We start from the raw sequence: 16,340 nt of genomic DNA, 5'->3' as shown, positions 1-16,340 counted from the left end.
ATAAAATCAGCTTCCTACAGCCTCATCTTTATTGTCTCTGTTTTCTAAGCAAAATTCACTTGTTTTCGGAATTACATTTTCTCCTACATTCTCGGCCCAGGATCCAAAGGGTTTTTTTGATCAATGGCACTTAACTGAGATTTCTTTCTATGATGGCCAGCTGGCAGTGAAATTTGCTTCCTCTTTTGCAGCCACATATCCATACTGTTCCCTGCAATGAAATGTTCAACATCAGCAGAGAATGCAGAATTGTTTCCAAATACACACAGTGACTTGGTTTTGTAATTATTCAAGTTTTCATGGCAAAATTGAACTAGCATTCTCTATTCAAGTCTATTGAACTATTTGAACTAAATTGTTGAAAGAATCTGATATATTCAAATAGAGGTCAGCTTGCAGGACAAATGCCAGTCGGATTTGCAAACTGATGCCTGTTTGCTCAGTAGCATGTCTGAGTATTGATTTAGGAGCACTGCATCCAGCAGCAAGTTAAATTTAGTTATTTCTACAATTTACTTTTTGACTTACCAAACCTAATCGATCTCTTTGTCTAACAGGACTGATTTGAAGCCACCTCCCAGCTGACCTCAGCTGCCCATCGGGCAGCACTGCAGTTTTTGTCATTGCTGATTGGATTAGGCCCACGTTCCTAAAGGTCTGCTCTGCGCAACTGAGTGGCAAAACACTGAGGTACCCGTTCTTCATTTTGCTAAATTTGAGTTTCAAGTGAACTAGGAGAAAGCAGGTTAGCTTTAAGGATTGCACTGAATTGACAACACATATCAAAGTACATCTTGCCAGTGGTTGTAGCACCCAGCATTACACACTTTGCAACTTTAATTTGCCTATGGACTAAAACAGCGCTTTCAGCACAATTATTTGTGTTATTTTTATTAACTTCCTTTTAACCTCTTCCATAGATCAACAACAATCTCTTATACCCCTTGTTTTTCTGGACAGGCCTCCTTACCCTGGGTTAGGCAGCACCAACCAGGCGTTTCGCTGCCAAGAGAGGTAGCCCTGTACTGGCTCCTTGGAATATTTGCCTTATTCAAACGCTTGCCAATTCCTTTAGGTCATCCTGCAGCACTGCCAAGAGCACAGAAGGCCAGCCCTTCTCCCTTGAGACCTGCCCAAGTGCCAGCAGACATGCTGGCCAAGGTGCTGTCCCCTGCTGTGGCCGGAGACAGCTTCGTAGCCAAGGCCAGGGAACCAGGTTCCCCTTTCCCTCAGCATCCCATGGATGGGGAAGGTCTGCAGAGGGGGAGCTTTATGTGGAACACGCTTGTATTCCTCAACCAAACGTTAGCGTGTAGAGCATGGGAATGTGGGAGGACAGCTCTGAGGCCCAGGTTGGGGAGGGGAGCAGACCCTCAAAGAACCACGGTGAATCAGTCACCAAGGTGGGAAAAGCCCTCCAAGATCACCCAGTCCACGAGACCACCCACCACCGATATTTCCCCACTAAAACACGGCCCTCTGCACCACATCTAAACGTTTCTCCAACACCTTCACCCGCTGTTAAACCCTGCGGGTCTGCCCGACTGCACAGGGGGGAGGCAGGCATTCCCTCCTAGCATGGGAAAAAAAAAAAAGAGAAAACGGAAAAAAAAATGGGGGGAGGTTAGTGAAAAAATGGAGCTGTTGCTTCCCTCGTTCCCTCTGTGCTGCTGTAGCGGGGTCGGGGGAACAGCCGGGGAGGTGTTAGCGAGGCCCTAACCCCAGACCAGCGACCCGGAGTAGGGCAGAAACGGACCGGCCCGTGCCCACCACCCGCCGCCAGCGCCGCCCGCCCCGGGGCTCCCCCGCCCGCGCCCCACAATGCACCGCGCGGCTGACATGGCGGCCGGGCCGGACTGAGCCGCTGGCGTCGGGGCCTCCAGCAGCCGGAGCCGGGCATGGCGGGGGCGCAGCCCCGGCACCCCTAGGGCCGCAGCCAGGTACCGAGCTCCGGGGTCAGCCGCCGGCTCCGGGAACGTCCTTCCGAGGGGGAGCTGGGCGCGTTCTGCCCATTCTCCCCGTGCGCGGCGGGGGGAGGCGGGCCTGGGGGGCTCGGCGGGGCCTCAGCCCCCGGCACAACCCGCAGTGCCCAGCCCCGGGCGGCCCGCGAGGTGCTGCCCACGGGGCCGGGGTCGACGGGCACGGCATCGGGGGTGTCGCGGGGAGCGGCTCCGAGGGCAGCGGGGAGCTGGAACCGGCTCCTCCGCAGCATCCCGCCTGGAGCCGGATGCGTGCAGGTTGTTGTTCTTCATCCCGGCTGGGATTAAATAAATGATTTGGTTGGGGGGGGGGAAAGGGAGCAGGCCATGCTCGCCAGCTGTGCCCCTGTTTTATGTTAGTCGCCTAAACCAGAGGTTCTGCTTTTTGTGCTTTCTCAAACGATGCACAGTGATCACTCCACCACTGCTGGAGCTCTATTGTCGGCTTATCTTGTGTACAAATACATAAGTGACTCCCGGGCTTTTGCAGTAGGTTGCAGTTTGCCAGTTGGCTGAACGTGTCACATTACCAGAGGCCTTCTGGCTTTTAAGGTTGTTTCTGGGTCTGTCAAAGGAGGACGAGCTAGTTACACACAGAGGAACAATAATCAGATCCAGGATTAGGTTTTGGGTAGGGACTGGGATGCTAAGGGAATAGTGGCATCTACGTAAGAATCAATTAATTTTGTTTTTCATGCCGTCTGCATGTTACTTTATTTCCGGAACACTGCTGTGGGTTTGAGAGTCATTACATTTGTTTGCAAATAAGGAATATGTGTTGTTTCTGGTTTTGTTTGGCTTGTGCTCCCAGTTTGAGTAGGTGCTTATGCATCGTCTGACCCCTGATGGTTATGACATAATTATTTCCGTGACAAGAAAAGCAACTTGGCCATGGACATGTTACTTAATTACAGCATCTGGCTGAAGAAGCTATATTAGGAGTGAGAGGTCTGCTTTTCAAACGTTACTGTAGTGAGCTTTGTTGTCTTCTATCACTTCTGTGATAATCACTTCCTGATTTTTATTTATTTTTATTTTTTTTTAGGATGAAATTAGTTTCCCATCAGATCTGTGTGGGGATATGTTCCCAGAAGATACGTAGGGAGGGATAGGAAAGTTCCTTCTGTTCTCTCTTGCATAGAAAACAGCTGGGTCTTTTGTCTTGTACTTGGCTAGCACAGGAAGAAAAACAGCCGGATGCCACAGGGCACCTGCACAATGCAGGGCATTTACCTGGCCCTTGCTCTGGAGGGAACTGCTGCTATGGGGAGAATGGAAAGAAGGATTTCCCTGTGTTCTGTCTGAAAGCAAGGTGTCCCAAGGGAGCTCTTCTTAGGTTTCTGGTGGATCTGCTTGTCACAGTAACAGTTTGAGTTGTGTGTTCACAGCGATGCCATAAGGCTGTTCAAAATTTTTCCCACCTGAGAGTGTATCTAATTCTAATGCTTGCTTCTAAATTTCTCAGTGTTTCTTCTTAATTAGCTTTATTTCATTATTGTCTCCACCTTAATAATGTAATACTGGTACTGACTTGTCCCAAAAGCTTGTAGAAAGGAACGTCCTGCATTTTGCTTATCAGGTTGATTGCAGAATGGAAGCCCTCCAGGGGAATCAGTGCTTCTGGTGCTTTTGGCACATTATCAAACAGCATACAATATAATCATAGGTTGTTTAATTGTATATAAGCAATAGATCAATAATTCTTTTAGCTTAGAAGTACTAAAAACCTACTAACTAAATTTAGCAACAGAGCTTATGAAATTTAGTTTTACTTTTGAGCAGTGATGCATACATAAATGTATATGTAGCTGTATGGATTGGATCTTGGTTCTGATATTTTAGTAAATATTTGGAAGAAAACAATGTGTCAGATGTTACTAGATTACTTACGTAATTTTTATTTCTGTTGTATAAAAGAAACATTGCTGGCAAGAAGTAGCTTTCAGATTTCAGTTTTTTGGTGTCTGCAAAACTTGACGGGATTCTGGAATCGATTTTGTGTTAGAAACAGTTACTACTCAGTCTGTGTGCCCACTACATGAATTTCTACTTGACAACTTTTCTCAAGTCATGGTTTTCAGCATATTTCTTCCAGAAGTGAAAGCACAGGTTACCAGGAAGCAGTCACAGGGATGTGGTTAGCAAATCTATTTGCATTAGTTTGTGAACCAGTTTGCAACTGCTGTGAAGTAGTTCAAAGGATGTCCTAAAGGATTAGAAGTTGGGTGAAAGGATCAGTGTCGTTAAATACAAGAACCAGATAAACTTCTATGCTGAAAACACATAAGGTTGTATTTTTATTTAGCACAAATGGAAAGGACAAAGGGAGTTTTAAGAACAAGATGGATAGACTGGATTTAAACATGTGACTACAGTCTAAGCCAGTTTCTTGATCAGTACAGGCCTTCAGAAGGTCCTTGAGTCTCTGAAAGGCTTTACACATATGTAGTGCTGTACTGTTTTGTTTTCTTCCCAGCCTCCTACCCAGTGTGGGTACAAATGTGTTTGTTTTTAAAAGTGAGAGCTGAATTGGTTCAGTTTCCTGATCATGTTACAGCATGTACCTTACAGCAAAGAACAGCATTTGAGGCAGGTGGCACCCCTCATTTGGCTTCAGTGCTTCAGTCGATTGTGGTGCTCTAGTGTTTTTCAACAGTTTACAATTATTACAGTAAAATTGATGTCAGAATCAAAGTATATTGAGGCATTAGAAGTCCTCATGTGAAATATAAAAGGAAGGAGAAATAGTCCAGCTCAACTGCACAGCTAGTGGGACTGATAGGAGGGCTTTCCTGAGTTTGGGATGGGAGCTGCTGGCAGTGATAGGTTCAGAAAGAAGTATTTGGCATCTGCTGTTGGTGGCATGCCTCTTTCTTACCTTTGCAGTGAGCCATGTCTTGCTGTAGGAAAGACAGTTGATGTCAGTGCGAATAGGAGCTGGTGCATTATGTCTGGATTTCCTGTCTTGCATATTCTGCTCATTTAAGGATTTAGTTGTGGGGCATTTATACCTGCATACATCAGTGCTGTTTTGTAATAAGCAAAGCATTTCCTGCTAGTTGAGTTATTCACTGGTACTTGTCTAATACAGACACCAACTCACTAAACTTACATATGTAAACTTGCTTATCTAAGGAGTCCTCCTTAGAAGTTTCTAATCCTCCACAGTAATATTTAACATCAGAGCTTTGTGCTCATCTTTCCTAAGCTCAGTGCTAAAGTACTTCTGTGTCTGTTTGTTGTATTTAATGTTACGTGTACTGCACTGCCTTCCTCCTGGATAGGTTTTAGAAGTACTATGCTTACAAGCTTGAACCCTTCTGCTTCTAGAGACTAGAGGATCTGAGACTGCATAGATAGCACTTACATGTTTGTTACTAAGAATACCTGTGGGTTTATTGCTGGTGGAGCCTGAGGCGCTTTAGTGGTCAGTAATCTTCTGATAGTTTTAGTTCTAAGTAGTTTGGAAAAACACCAGGGATTGATAAGAGTTTGTACTAAGTTATGTCTGCTTTATCGCAAAACAAATATAAACATGTGATTTTTCTCCTTAACTACTGGCACAGAACAAGGGAATAATATATGTGAGTTCTTGGGTGCAGAAAGGGGCCTGAGGCTATAACCAGCGTAGAAAAGACTCATTCCCCCTTCTCTTCTCAGGGCATTGGCACTGTCTGCAGGAGGAGACATCACCTGTGCTGCAATATGAGCAGAGTGCGTGAGACAGCCTGTCCTTTTGTTTCTGTCCATGGCTGCAGCCTTTGTTTGTTGAATTTCACTTTATTTGTGTTGGAGGTTCAGCTGGACTGCATTGGGAATTAGCCCAGAGAGGCTGAGGTTAATCACCCCTCTATGCTGGGAGGCTGGCTGGGGAGATTTCAGCTTGCGGACAATCATAATGGGGCAGATAAAGGCAGCTTTCAGATTAAAAAGTCATGGCTCTCTATCTCAGGGGAGGGAATGCTTTACAGAATGAAGTGATAACAATTATGTTTATAGTACTTTCTCTATGTATGTTTAATCTAGTTGTCCCTGAGGAAAAACGAACGAGACCACAAGAGACTGTTCATTTTCCCTTTAGATGTTCTTCTGCGTTCTTGTAAACATCTTCGGACATTTGAGCCAGTTGGGAGTAAAATTTTAGCACACGTTTAACATAATGTCAAAAGATTGCTGAATTTCTGAATGTTATCTTGGGAAAAAAATGATGCAGTCTCAGCAGAGGGGAAGGCAGGAGAAAGTTCTGTTTCCTAATAGGGGATAGCTAAGAACCATCAGCAAGTATGTTCCTTGAGCTGCAGCACACCTCCACCTGCCAACCAGGCTGCAGCTGAGACTGTGACAGTGAAGCACAGAATGTATCCGTAAGGAACTGAGAGTCTTTAGTTTGACTGCTAACAAAATGGTTCAAACAGCAATGCTTTGCAAAAGAGCATTCTGTCACAGCTCACAGTGGAAGAGCTCACGATTTTGCCTTTGCATAAGCCATGGTGAAATCTGACCCAAGATGGGTGATTTTAAAAGGAGCTGACTACAGCTGAAAAACTTGAGAAGAAGAAGCGAAAGGGCAGATGGGTAGAAACATCTATTTGAAACTTGTTAGTTTTTGTGTGTGCGTTTTTTTTCTTTCCTGTTTGGAAGTGTTACCCTGAATTTTTGCAATTCAAATGCAGAATTTTCTATTGCTAATCTGAGAGAACGAGGAAACAGAAGAAATGAAAGTGAAACAGTCTTGTTCCTTCATTTTCTCTGCCTAAAATGAATTCTACAGTAGAAAAATCTAAGCTGATTTTCAGCGTTTTAAAATTTGGCTGTTGTAGGTGTGTGTAGGCTTAACCACTTTCTAGAATTTGAGGTCAGACGACACATTCCCTTTCCTCAAGCTGTTGTATTTCAGCCAGATTATTTTTCAGTGGAGTGCCAAGCACTGAGGTGGATTTAGAGGAGTAAAATGGGCACTGTCCATTTAGGGAGAGGGTGGAGCAAAGGGATGCTAAGTCCTCTGTAACACTAAAATATTAAATAAGTGGAATTTGCTGAAATGGTTTCAACAGGTGAATCTACCTTGCTTTGCAGATGCAGGTGAAAAACTGTTTTTGTTGCGAGCCTGTCTGAGAGAAAATTCTGTTTTCATTCCAGCTTGGGCAATTGGTATGAGCCTGAGCTTGTGAGTAAGAGATGCCTTCCAGGTTTCTGCAGAGATGCCACCTCAGCACTGATTCACTCTGCTCCAGTGTTTTGTTTCCAAACGTGTTATTCTTTTTGGAGGCACTCCTTTCCCTCCCCCCATTTCCCTCTTTGCTGTACGGATGCCCAGTGGCTGGCAGAGGACGAAGGATTTTTTTAGGCTGTCGTGGTTTTAGTAGTTTTAGTAGTTGTCTCTTTTTCCTTTTAATGAGTGTTTTGTGTGTTGGTTTGCTTGGCAGTTTGTTGAGATGGATAATGTGGTTGGTACTGAATATGTTACAGCAGTCCAGGTTAATATTAATTTGCTACATCATTTCACTGTTAAAGAACAAAATGTATCTCTAAACATGACATTATTGCTCTGGCATTTAAGAGTCTAAATTTTATGTGGGACTCTTAACGTTTCTTTTTACAAAATATTCAAGCCTCAGGAAATTGCATGAGTGATATTTATTCTTATTTCTTTGAGATAAAGCGTCTCTGTGCTTTTTAACCTTAACTACTTCCATTTGCTTACACTTCCTCTTAATATGTAGCAATATTACAGTTTTCAGTTTCCTAACTGGGTTACAGAGATAGTGATGTGACAGGAAAATCACCTAAGGAAGCTGCTAATAAAAGGTATGTGATATATGTGTAAAGCTTTCTCTTTGAGTTCTCTATGAATGTGTAACTGTGTTTTTTTATTGAGCAGCTGAAATCAAACAGTAGAATTTTTGTGGATTTCTTTTAAACTTTCTTGTGAAATGTGACTGTAACAATTTGACACTTAGAAAAGCAGAGCGGAACGAAGCCTTCCTTTTGCTCCAGTGCTGCATTTTCACAGTAACCTCAGGCTGGCCTTGGTGCCAAGGGAAGTTGTTCCACCACACTTCTGGCTGCTTATTGGCAGCCCTCCTGCTGCTCCTGCCTCCTGCCAGCTGCTTTGGCTATCCAGTTTTAGTCCCTGCAGAAGCGCAGGAGGGTGGGAGCAACCCAAGTGACAGGGACTGGAGGAAGGTGTTTGTGTTCCTTTGGGGCTGGTGCTGACTTCCACTGCTTCACAGTGAACCCAGGAGTGTGCCCTGGGTGTGTCAGAGTCCAGCTTCCATCAGCGACGTGGTGTGGTTGTCAGAAGTGACAGAGAAATGAAAGTGGAAGTGAGGACTTATCTTGCTTACGTGTGACCCCACCCCAAGGCAAGCTACTAAAGCATAAACAGCTTAGAATTTTGAGTCTTTCCCTACATTTTGTTTCCATTTAAAAACTATATATATACCTCTGTAGGAGAACACTGTGTTGTCTAGAGATAGCAGGGTGCTGTATGGAGCAGTAATACCAGTAGTCTTGCAGGCAGCTCTTTGTGTAGAGGGGTCGCACACCAGAGCCGATTCCTGCAGCCCAGGCCCTTCTCACTGCAGTCTGGCTGGAGCAGCCTTGATGCAGTGGTCATTCCTGCTGGGGCTGGTAAGAATTCCTGTGGGAAAGACTGACTGCAAGCCAAAAGCAAATGCTGCTTGTTCTTCTGGAACTTTGGTCTTTGACTGCTGATCTAGAAGTGTAAGCCAGGTATAATGGTGTTTGATAGAAATACATGGCTTTCTGAGGTAAGATGCATAGCAATTTGAATTATTTTTTTCTGAGTTTGTTATTTTATTAAGGACTCTGACATTAACATCATAAAAGCTCTTGTTTTTGTTTTTATTTTTTATTTTTAAGGTAATACATATTTCAGTGGTGTTTACAGAGGTATAAGCTATCCATTTTTAGCATGTGGTTGCATCCTGAAGTGTATCCTGGAGTATGTGTCTCCTCAAAGTGACAGATAGTAGGTAGTTATGTAACCTGAAAGTATACTATCCTTTACGCTGATAATATTAAAAAAGATGTATTTTTTAACAGGCATTTTAATGTGATCCTTCTGTTTTTTCTTTTTTGGAGTACAGAAGTACCTTATGTTACCCTAATAGTTGTAATTCGTTATTATTATTAATTATTATTATTTTTTCAATGCTATTCCTTAGCTAAAATATAAGTTACTTATTTTGATGGGCTCTGTAAAACCTAGAAGTTTCCATGTATAACGCTTCTAACTACAAGGTATGTAAGTGGACAGGAAAGAGGGAAACTCAGTTCCAGAATTCCAAATCTTGCTATAGCTATACAAAATCGATTTTCTTCTGAGTCTTGTACTTTATTCTCTTAATTTCTTATTGCAAACTCAAGGTTGTTATAAAACAAAAAATCCTGGTTCTTGTTACAGATTCTTCTTCTTTGTCTACATTGCAAAGATTAATTCCTTAAAAACAGGTTCTGTTATTCATGCTTAGCTTCCTATTGGTGCTGTAGTCTTTGAGAAGTCTTAATAAAGTTCAGATGACAGGCTACTTTAAGCACAGAGGTTTAGATAAGTAAGTAGTAGTCTCCAGCTAAATAAAACATTTACTATTTCTGTTTTTTACTGATGAAAATCTTAATTAATTGATGGCAATTACTGTATGAGAATTGTATGTGTAAGGTGTTGTACTTTTGTGTCTGTGGATGTAGATAGTAGGTCAGATTTGCTCTTAATGTTTTGAGTTACATCCTTATTTTTTTTTCATTAGCAAACTCAATCACTATGTTTTATTGCATGATATTTTTTTTCGATTTCTCCAGCTTTCTTTCTCAGTGCAGTTACAGACATCTTGGCTTTTAGATATACATATTTTTTTTCATAAAGCCAAAAATAGGGAGGACAGAAAAAAGCAAGCTGTTGGCAGATTTATTACCGAGTATTTTTTTTTACCATGTTCTGCCATTTTTTGTCGCTTCATATCCCTTCCTGCTTAAATCAGAAATTAAGATTTATGACATTTTCATGATTTTTATTTGTAATATAGAATACGTTATGAAAATTCACATATGCTTTTGGGGAGTGGGAAACATGCTTCCTCTAATCATTAGTTAGACTTTTCTTTATAGAGCTTTATTTTTATATATTGCCTCTGCAGAGTGCTGATATTTTCCCCTCAGTTTACAAGTGTCTATCTTTTTTTTTTCAGCAGACAATCAGCCACGATCCTTGCACAGGGGATTTAAAATCAACTACAAATTACTGGAGAATTGCACTTCAAGAGGACTCGGATAGGAGAAGCAGGTCTTCACTATAATGGAAGAGGCCAAGAGCTCAAAGAATGGCAATCATGACCCAAGGAAGTCTGTCCGTATTGTCAGTGAGGAAGGCAAAGCAGTTAAAGTTACAAATAATCAAAATTATAAACATAACAGAAATGACAAATCTGTGAAAGATATTGGGAGAAGTTCTCCAAGTGGGAACAGCAGCAAAAAAAGTAAACAAAATGATGTTTTTTCTGAAAAACAAGGAGAAAATAAATCATGCAAAGTAAATAGTTGTATTCCTGGGACTAAGGACGCTGGGTCAAATGGTCAGGAGCGAAATCACGGAAAAGTAAAAAAAAATTCTAATTTATCATCAACAGTGGAAAACCTGAAACAGACAAAAGCTCAACAAATGGCAGAAAACTTTCTGGGCTCTCATGTTTCAGGGAATGGGGTCAATATGGAAACCTTAACAGCTACTCAGAAGGGGAAACTGGTATTGGAAAATCCGCTTGGAGTTCATGCATTGAAGACTAGTGTTGATCAGATTGGTGATCCTGGGAGGATGGCTTCAGATCAAAGAAAACTGGAACATAAGCCCGATGACTTCAGTGAGTATTACTCAACATTGCACCCTTCATTTTTAATTTTTTTTCTGGTGAAATTGTTAACAATGGGCTTTGAAATGTGTCTGTTGTGTATTTTTTCACATACTATAAATTGCTGCTTGCTTTTACAGGTAATATGTTAATATGAGCGTATTGCTTAGGGAGTAAGAGAGTATGATAATGGCTTTTCTTTTTTTTTATGCCTTAAAATTAAACATCTTTGCAAGAGACTTGAAGTGCGTGGGTTTCAGGCAATTTTGTGAATATAGTGTCTTGGGCTGGAGGAGAACCCTTCATAATATCATTGCTATTTATGGAAATGCCAGGTGTTAACTGCTTTTCAGAAAGATCAGGAGAAAAAAATATGTAAGAGAATAATTTTATAGATATGAGGGAAGAATTTACCTTTTTGTGTGTGTGTTATGCTCTGTTCCTTACTAAAAATGTTTAAAACATGATTTGGAAGATGGCTTTTCAGTTTAGGGAGCCGTGGAATACTTACCATCCATCAGTAGTTCCCTTTAGGAATAGTTTAATTTTTGTGTCTTTTTCAGTTTTGGAGTTAAACATATGGGTCAGGATTTATCTCATTTCACTTTTTCAGAACACAGTATTATCTATATATAATAACATGTTGCTTGAAGGCTGTAATGTCAGAGTGCAAAGCTTCCACTTGAAATGTTTCCTACGACTGTAGCAGAAATGTGGAAATAAAAGGGAAGATATGAGAAAATATCTATATAGATATTTTAGATATCTTTGTAAAATTTAACAGGAAAAAAAGCTGAAATGGTAGCAGCCCTTTACAGACTAGTTCTTTGTAGACCACCATCAATATTGTACTGAGGGGACCATCTGTCACTGGTGAAATGGACTTGAAAATTTGCTCAGATATTGTTTCCAGTGTAATCTCAAGGAAAAAGATCACGTTTGGTGATGTAAAAACTACTGGAGTAATTTAAGATGTAGGTGTTTGTTGGTGTCGATGAACTATGAACGATTCATAGGCATCTGGAGGAACTGGACTGGAACTGAGCTGTTTGTTTGAGTAGCAGCATTCCAGAGCTCTGTGGTTGCTAGCCCTGGTATCATGGCAATGCGTCATGGTCTGTTCAACTACAACTCCCAGCTGCCATCTCACATGGGTGGTTAAAATGTCTGGCAGCTGGTTTTTTGAGGTTGTTTGGATAAATGTATTTAAAATTGTTTTTGATTGTTTCCATAGCAAAGTCTGTTATTTAAAAGAATAATAATTAAGTATACTACTTTTATTTCTGTTAAGTAGAGCATCAAGACTTCATGTACTCTGCTCTTTTTTGCCTTGAAGGACTTAATGGAGATTATGAAGTTAGCAAAATGGACTTTACTTGTTCTGGTGTTTAGCCTGGAACATAACTCAGTTTGTGCCTCGCCTCTTAGTGAGATGCTCTTATCTGCAGTGGTCTCTGTACTCTTACTTTTCCTGAGTTATTCTGAAGAAAAATGTTTTTTTTCTCTAGGTAAAACAAAGAATTCTGAGTCAACTAAAGAACATACCTTGGAAGCTGATTATTTAGAAAACACTGTTATTATTGATGAGGCTAATCTGACAGCTGAACAGCAACTGGGATTGAAACAAGCTGAAGAGCGTCTGGAAAGAGATTATATCTCCCGCCTTGAAAAAGTAGGTTGAGTTTTTTATCAGATAAAGAAGAGGATGAATATCTTCTCTTGCTTCTGTTTCTTCCTTATAGTGAATTACTTTGGTCATTTAAGAAATTAACCATAGTTGTTGACTCGTTAATTGTGACAGAGTTGAAAACTTAGTCTTCCTTTTGTGGCACATGTAGCATTCACAGAACAGTATTATTATTTTTAACTCTGCACATCTAAAGGTTTACATTCCCATTACTTATTTAAAATTTTCTAGAAAGTCCAATACCTGAAAATTCAAGGTATGGGATCGGAAAGGAACCTCAGTATATCTTCAGTACATTAGCCTTCTACCAGACCAAGTCACCGGTATTAAAGATGACTTCTCAAAAATGTTTGTTTAAGCTGTTGTAGTAATCTCCAATGAAATGTGTTTCGCAATTCTTAAAGCTATTTCAGAAGTTAATACCTAACTTAAGTGTCTCTTGGAGCATTTTAATATCTCATATGTTGGCCTAGGAAAATAAACGTAATGGCTTATAACCTTCATCAGCAACTCTCCAAACATTTGAAGATCATTACTATTTCTCCCTGCAGACTCGTCTTCTCCAGATACACCCTTTGTTCTTTAGTCAGAAGGGTTTTTTTTTTTTCAGTTAATGGTGCATTTTTGTTGCTTTTCTCTGGGCTTCCACCCCCTGGCCTGTTTAACTGTGGTATCCTAAAGTGGACGCAGCCTTTTAGCTGAAGCCTTATGTGTAAAGGAGAAAGCTGGCTTAATCTGTCCAAAGTAGAGCATTTGTGTTTAGGATGTCTGCCTTTTTTTCCCCTGTGTGTGGGTTTTATTGCTGGTTGTTGTTACTTGCTTGCTTGTTTTTTATCAGCAATGAGATATTGGCCTGTAGCTTGTCAGCTGTGATCCACATATCCTTTTCTTAAGAAATGTCCAACTGGGTGTTCTCAGCCCTGTATTTCTTTTAGTTGACAGTATCTAAAGATGAATCATCGCCTCTTTGATAGGATTTGGTTGCAAGTTTCTTGTTCCATTTCTCTGATTTCTTGTGATCAGTGAACTGTCATCTTAATGCAAAGTGCATAATCGCTTCTAGCATTATCTTTCTCATCTGTAGTCAGCACGCTCTCTTCTGCACTTTGTAAATCTCTTAACAAAAAAAGTGAATGAATCTCACCCCAGAGAGACCCCTGTTGAAACCTACTTGGCACATGCTTTCATGCTTTTAGACTGGTGATGAACCAGCCTAGGTATGTGTGCTCTGAGGATGATTTTCTGAGCAACTTTACTCTCACCTTACTGTTCTTTATTTAGATAGTATTCACCATCTTCTTTTTAGAAAGATACCATGACAAGTGACAAAAACGTCTTAAAATTCAGTATGCAACATCTGCTGCTTCTTCAAGCTTTATGGTGTTCTTTTAGAAAGCAACCCTAACATTGGTTTAGTATAGTTTGGTTTATAGCAAATCAGTTTGTCACCTATGGCCTGTTTCTTTCCCGAATGTTATTAATAAAGTTATTTATTACAGGATTTTTCTGGACACTAATTCTGGCTGGTCTCTAACTGACTCATACTCTCTAGCCTTTTAAAGATAGTCTTGAGTTTTTCTTTCGTAATGATCTGGAATCTTTCCATTGTGTGAGTTCTTTAAAGTACAGCCACATTTGAGATGTGTTTGCACTCTAAATAGCCAAACACAAATTTCAATAGGCTTGGCTTCTCCTGAGCTTTCTAATTTACTCTGATAATAGTCTGAAGCTACTTATTTATTTATTTATAAAATTCTTTCTGCTTTCATTGGTGTTAAGCATATCTACATGATGGAAATGGGCTTTACAATAGAGGCAAAATAAAGGGCCTTATGTGATTCAGCCTTTCTGGCAACTACTGGCATAATACTGCAGATTAGTATTGTAAAGGAGTACCCAATTGTTTTTAATGCTGATAGCCATTTAATTTTAGAAGTGTTAGAGTATTACTTCTGATCTGCTTCAGTCGTCTGGGATTGAACACATGACTCTTCCAAACTAGCCAAGTGTAGGTGTACATTCTGTTCCAAATGGGTGTTTAATATCATTTCATTAGCTATCAAAGAAAATAAAGACAATTTATATGATAAGTCTGATTACCATCACATTTTACATTCATATTTAATCTACAGTTCAGCTTTAAGAGGCAGAAACTGTTTGGTCCTTATCTTGCTTCACAAAAATATAATGAGAAGTGTAATGTTCAACTCATCTCACTTCAGTTCTTCACTTTCTCCTCTTGTTATTTGTGTAAAAATCCACTTGCACCATGTGTTTTTTTTTTTAAAGATTACATAATATTTACAAAGCACTTTTATGTTGCAAACGTTGAATAATTGTAAAATAGAATTTGTTATTCAAACAGTGGAGTTTTTCAGACACTGATATCAGAAATATTTTCTTTTAATCTATGGCCATTTTTCCCCAGCGCTCCCCAGAATACACCAACTGTCAGTATCTATGCAAGCTCTGCTTAGTTCACATTGAAAATATCCAGGGAGCTCACAAGCATATTAAAGAAAAACGTCATAAGAAAAATATAATGGTAAGTTAATGACATTTTCAAATGCTTTTCTTTTATTCCTGTTTCTTCTTTTTTCAGGAGGGTTTTTTTAAGTTTTGTTTTGTTTTGTTATGGGGTATGTTTTCTTTAATCACTTTCATTTAGGTGAATGTTTTTATCTGCTGAGCAGAGATCCACAAATGTATGTAGTTCCCTTCCTGTTTGGGAGGATGGTTTGATGTCTGTTCAGGCAGAGAAGGAAGAAAACTTTTTGGTCATTGTTTCTGAATTATCATCTCTGAGTAGCAGGCAGGCAGCTCATCACGCCTGTAGTAACTGAAGGCAAGGCAACTTGGGTGAGGAATGTATTTAGTCTTCAGTTTCTTTCAAAAGTAGTGTCATTGATAGCAGCCTCAAAGGATGGAGATGAGATTGGAACCGTTGTGGTTTTGTTGTTGTTATTTTTCTTCTTTATTTATATCCCTTCTAGGACAGGTAAACAGAGGAGATAGTATGTCTAGACTTAAAATAAAATAAAAAGAGAGTTAAAGTAGGGAGGGATTCTGTTCCTGAGATGTTATTCATCATCTCCCTGTGCTGATGTATGTGTTTAATATGAAAAACTCTGATACATTTCTAAGATTTTCAGTAAAAAATTGTTTCTCTGTTAGATGCTCTATTGTTAGTTTGTGTTGTTTTAAGAAACATCACGTACATGAAAGCAGTAAAGGGCAAACACATGTTCTTGCAAAGTCATTTTGGTAAATGCTGATAAAGAGCTACAAATTCAGAAATATGTAGAGTTCTGTGATTTCATATGGTTGTTGGAAGAGTGATTTAAACTATTTCCCAAAATTTGATCTGTTTTTCCTGTTTCTATGTATTTCATACCAAACTTAAGTTTGTAATGAATGCTCTAATTCTCAAATATGCAGGTCATCACCTGGGAAACTGAATACCATAAATCCACACCATCTCATAAAGTAACATTTTGGTTTATGTTCAGTTATTAGTTGTAAAGGATTCTGGTTCTCTCCCATCAAATATGCACCATAGGGGGAAAACAAAAAATATAACGGCAACAAACCAGCCTCCCATTTAATATGGAAGCACTCCTATACTATGCTTTACATCTGGGCATGGGGATAATAATTCAGAAATGATGTTTCTTTTCCACTGATTGGAGGTGATAGAGGACAGGGTGTGGTTTCAGTTTTTAGTGTTTGTCTTCAGAAGGTTTTATGTAGCACTCCACATGACAATAGTGTGTAACTTCCAAATGTTGTGCCTATTTTGTACCTATT

At 40.1% G+C, this 16,340-nt stretch overlaps 1 protein-coding gene across 2 annotated transcripts in view; it reads left to right on the top strand.

Moving 5' to 3' along the window:
* Positions 1–1,813: 1,813 nt before the first annotated feature.
* TUT4 (terminal uridylyl transferase 4) overlaps positions 1,814–16,340 on the top strand; it is a 39,447-nt gene continuing 24,920 nt past the window's right edge. The window contains exons 1-4 of one of the 2 annotated variants that reach the window (XM_072342761.1): positions 1,814–1,940; positions 10,190–10,858; positions 12,355–12,518; positions 14,962–15,078. In XM_072342761.1, coding sequence (XP_072198862.1) covers positions 10,297–10,858; positions 12,355–12,518; positions 14,962–15,078 — 843 coding nt within the window. In that variant the 5' untranslated portion in view covers positions 1,814–1,940; positions 10,190–10,296. The remainder of the gene's footprint in view (positions 1,941–10,189; positions 10,859–12,354; positions 12,519–14,961; positions 15,079–16,340) is intronic. The other variant, XM_072342762.1, reaches the window with a different exon arrangement.

Source organism: Excalfactoria chinensis, chromosome 8, assembly GCF_039878825.1.
Source record: "Excalfactoria chinensis isolate bCotChi1 chromosome 8, bCotChi1.hap2, whole genome shotgun sequence".
NCBI classification, from domain to species: Eukaryota; Metazoa; Chordata; class Aves; order Galliformes; family Phasianidae; genus Excalfactoria; species Excalfactoria chinensis.
Note: the sequence above shows the minus strand (reverse complement) of the source record. Positions and strands in the feature narration are given on the sequence as shown.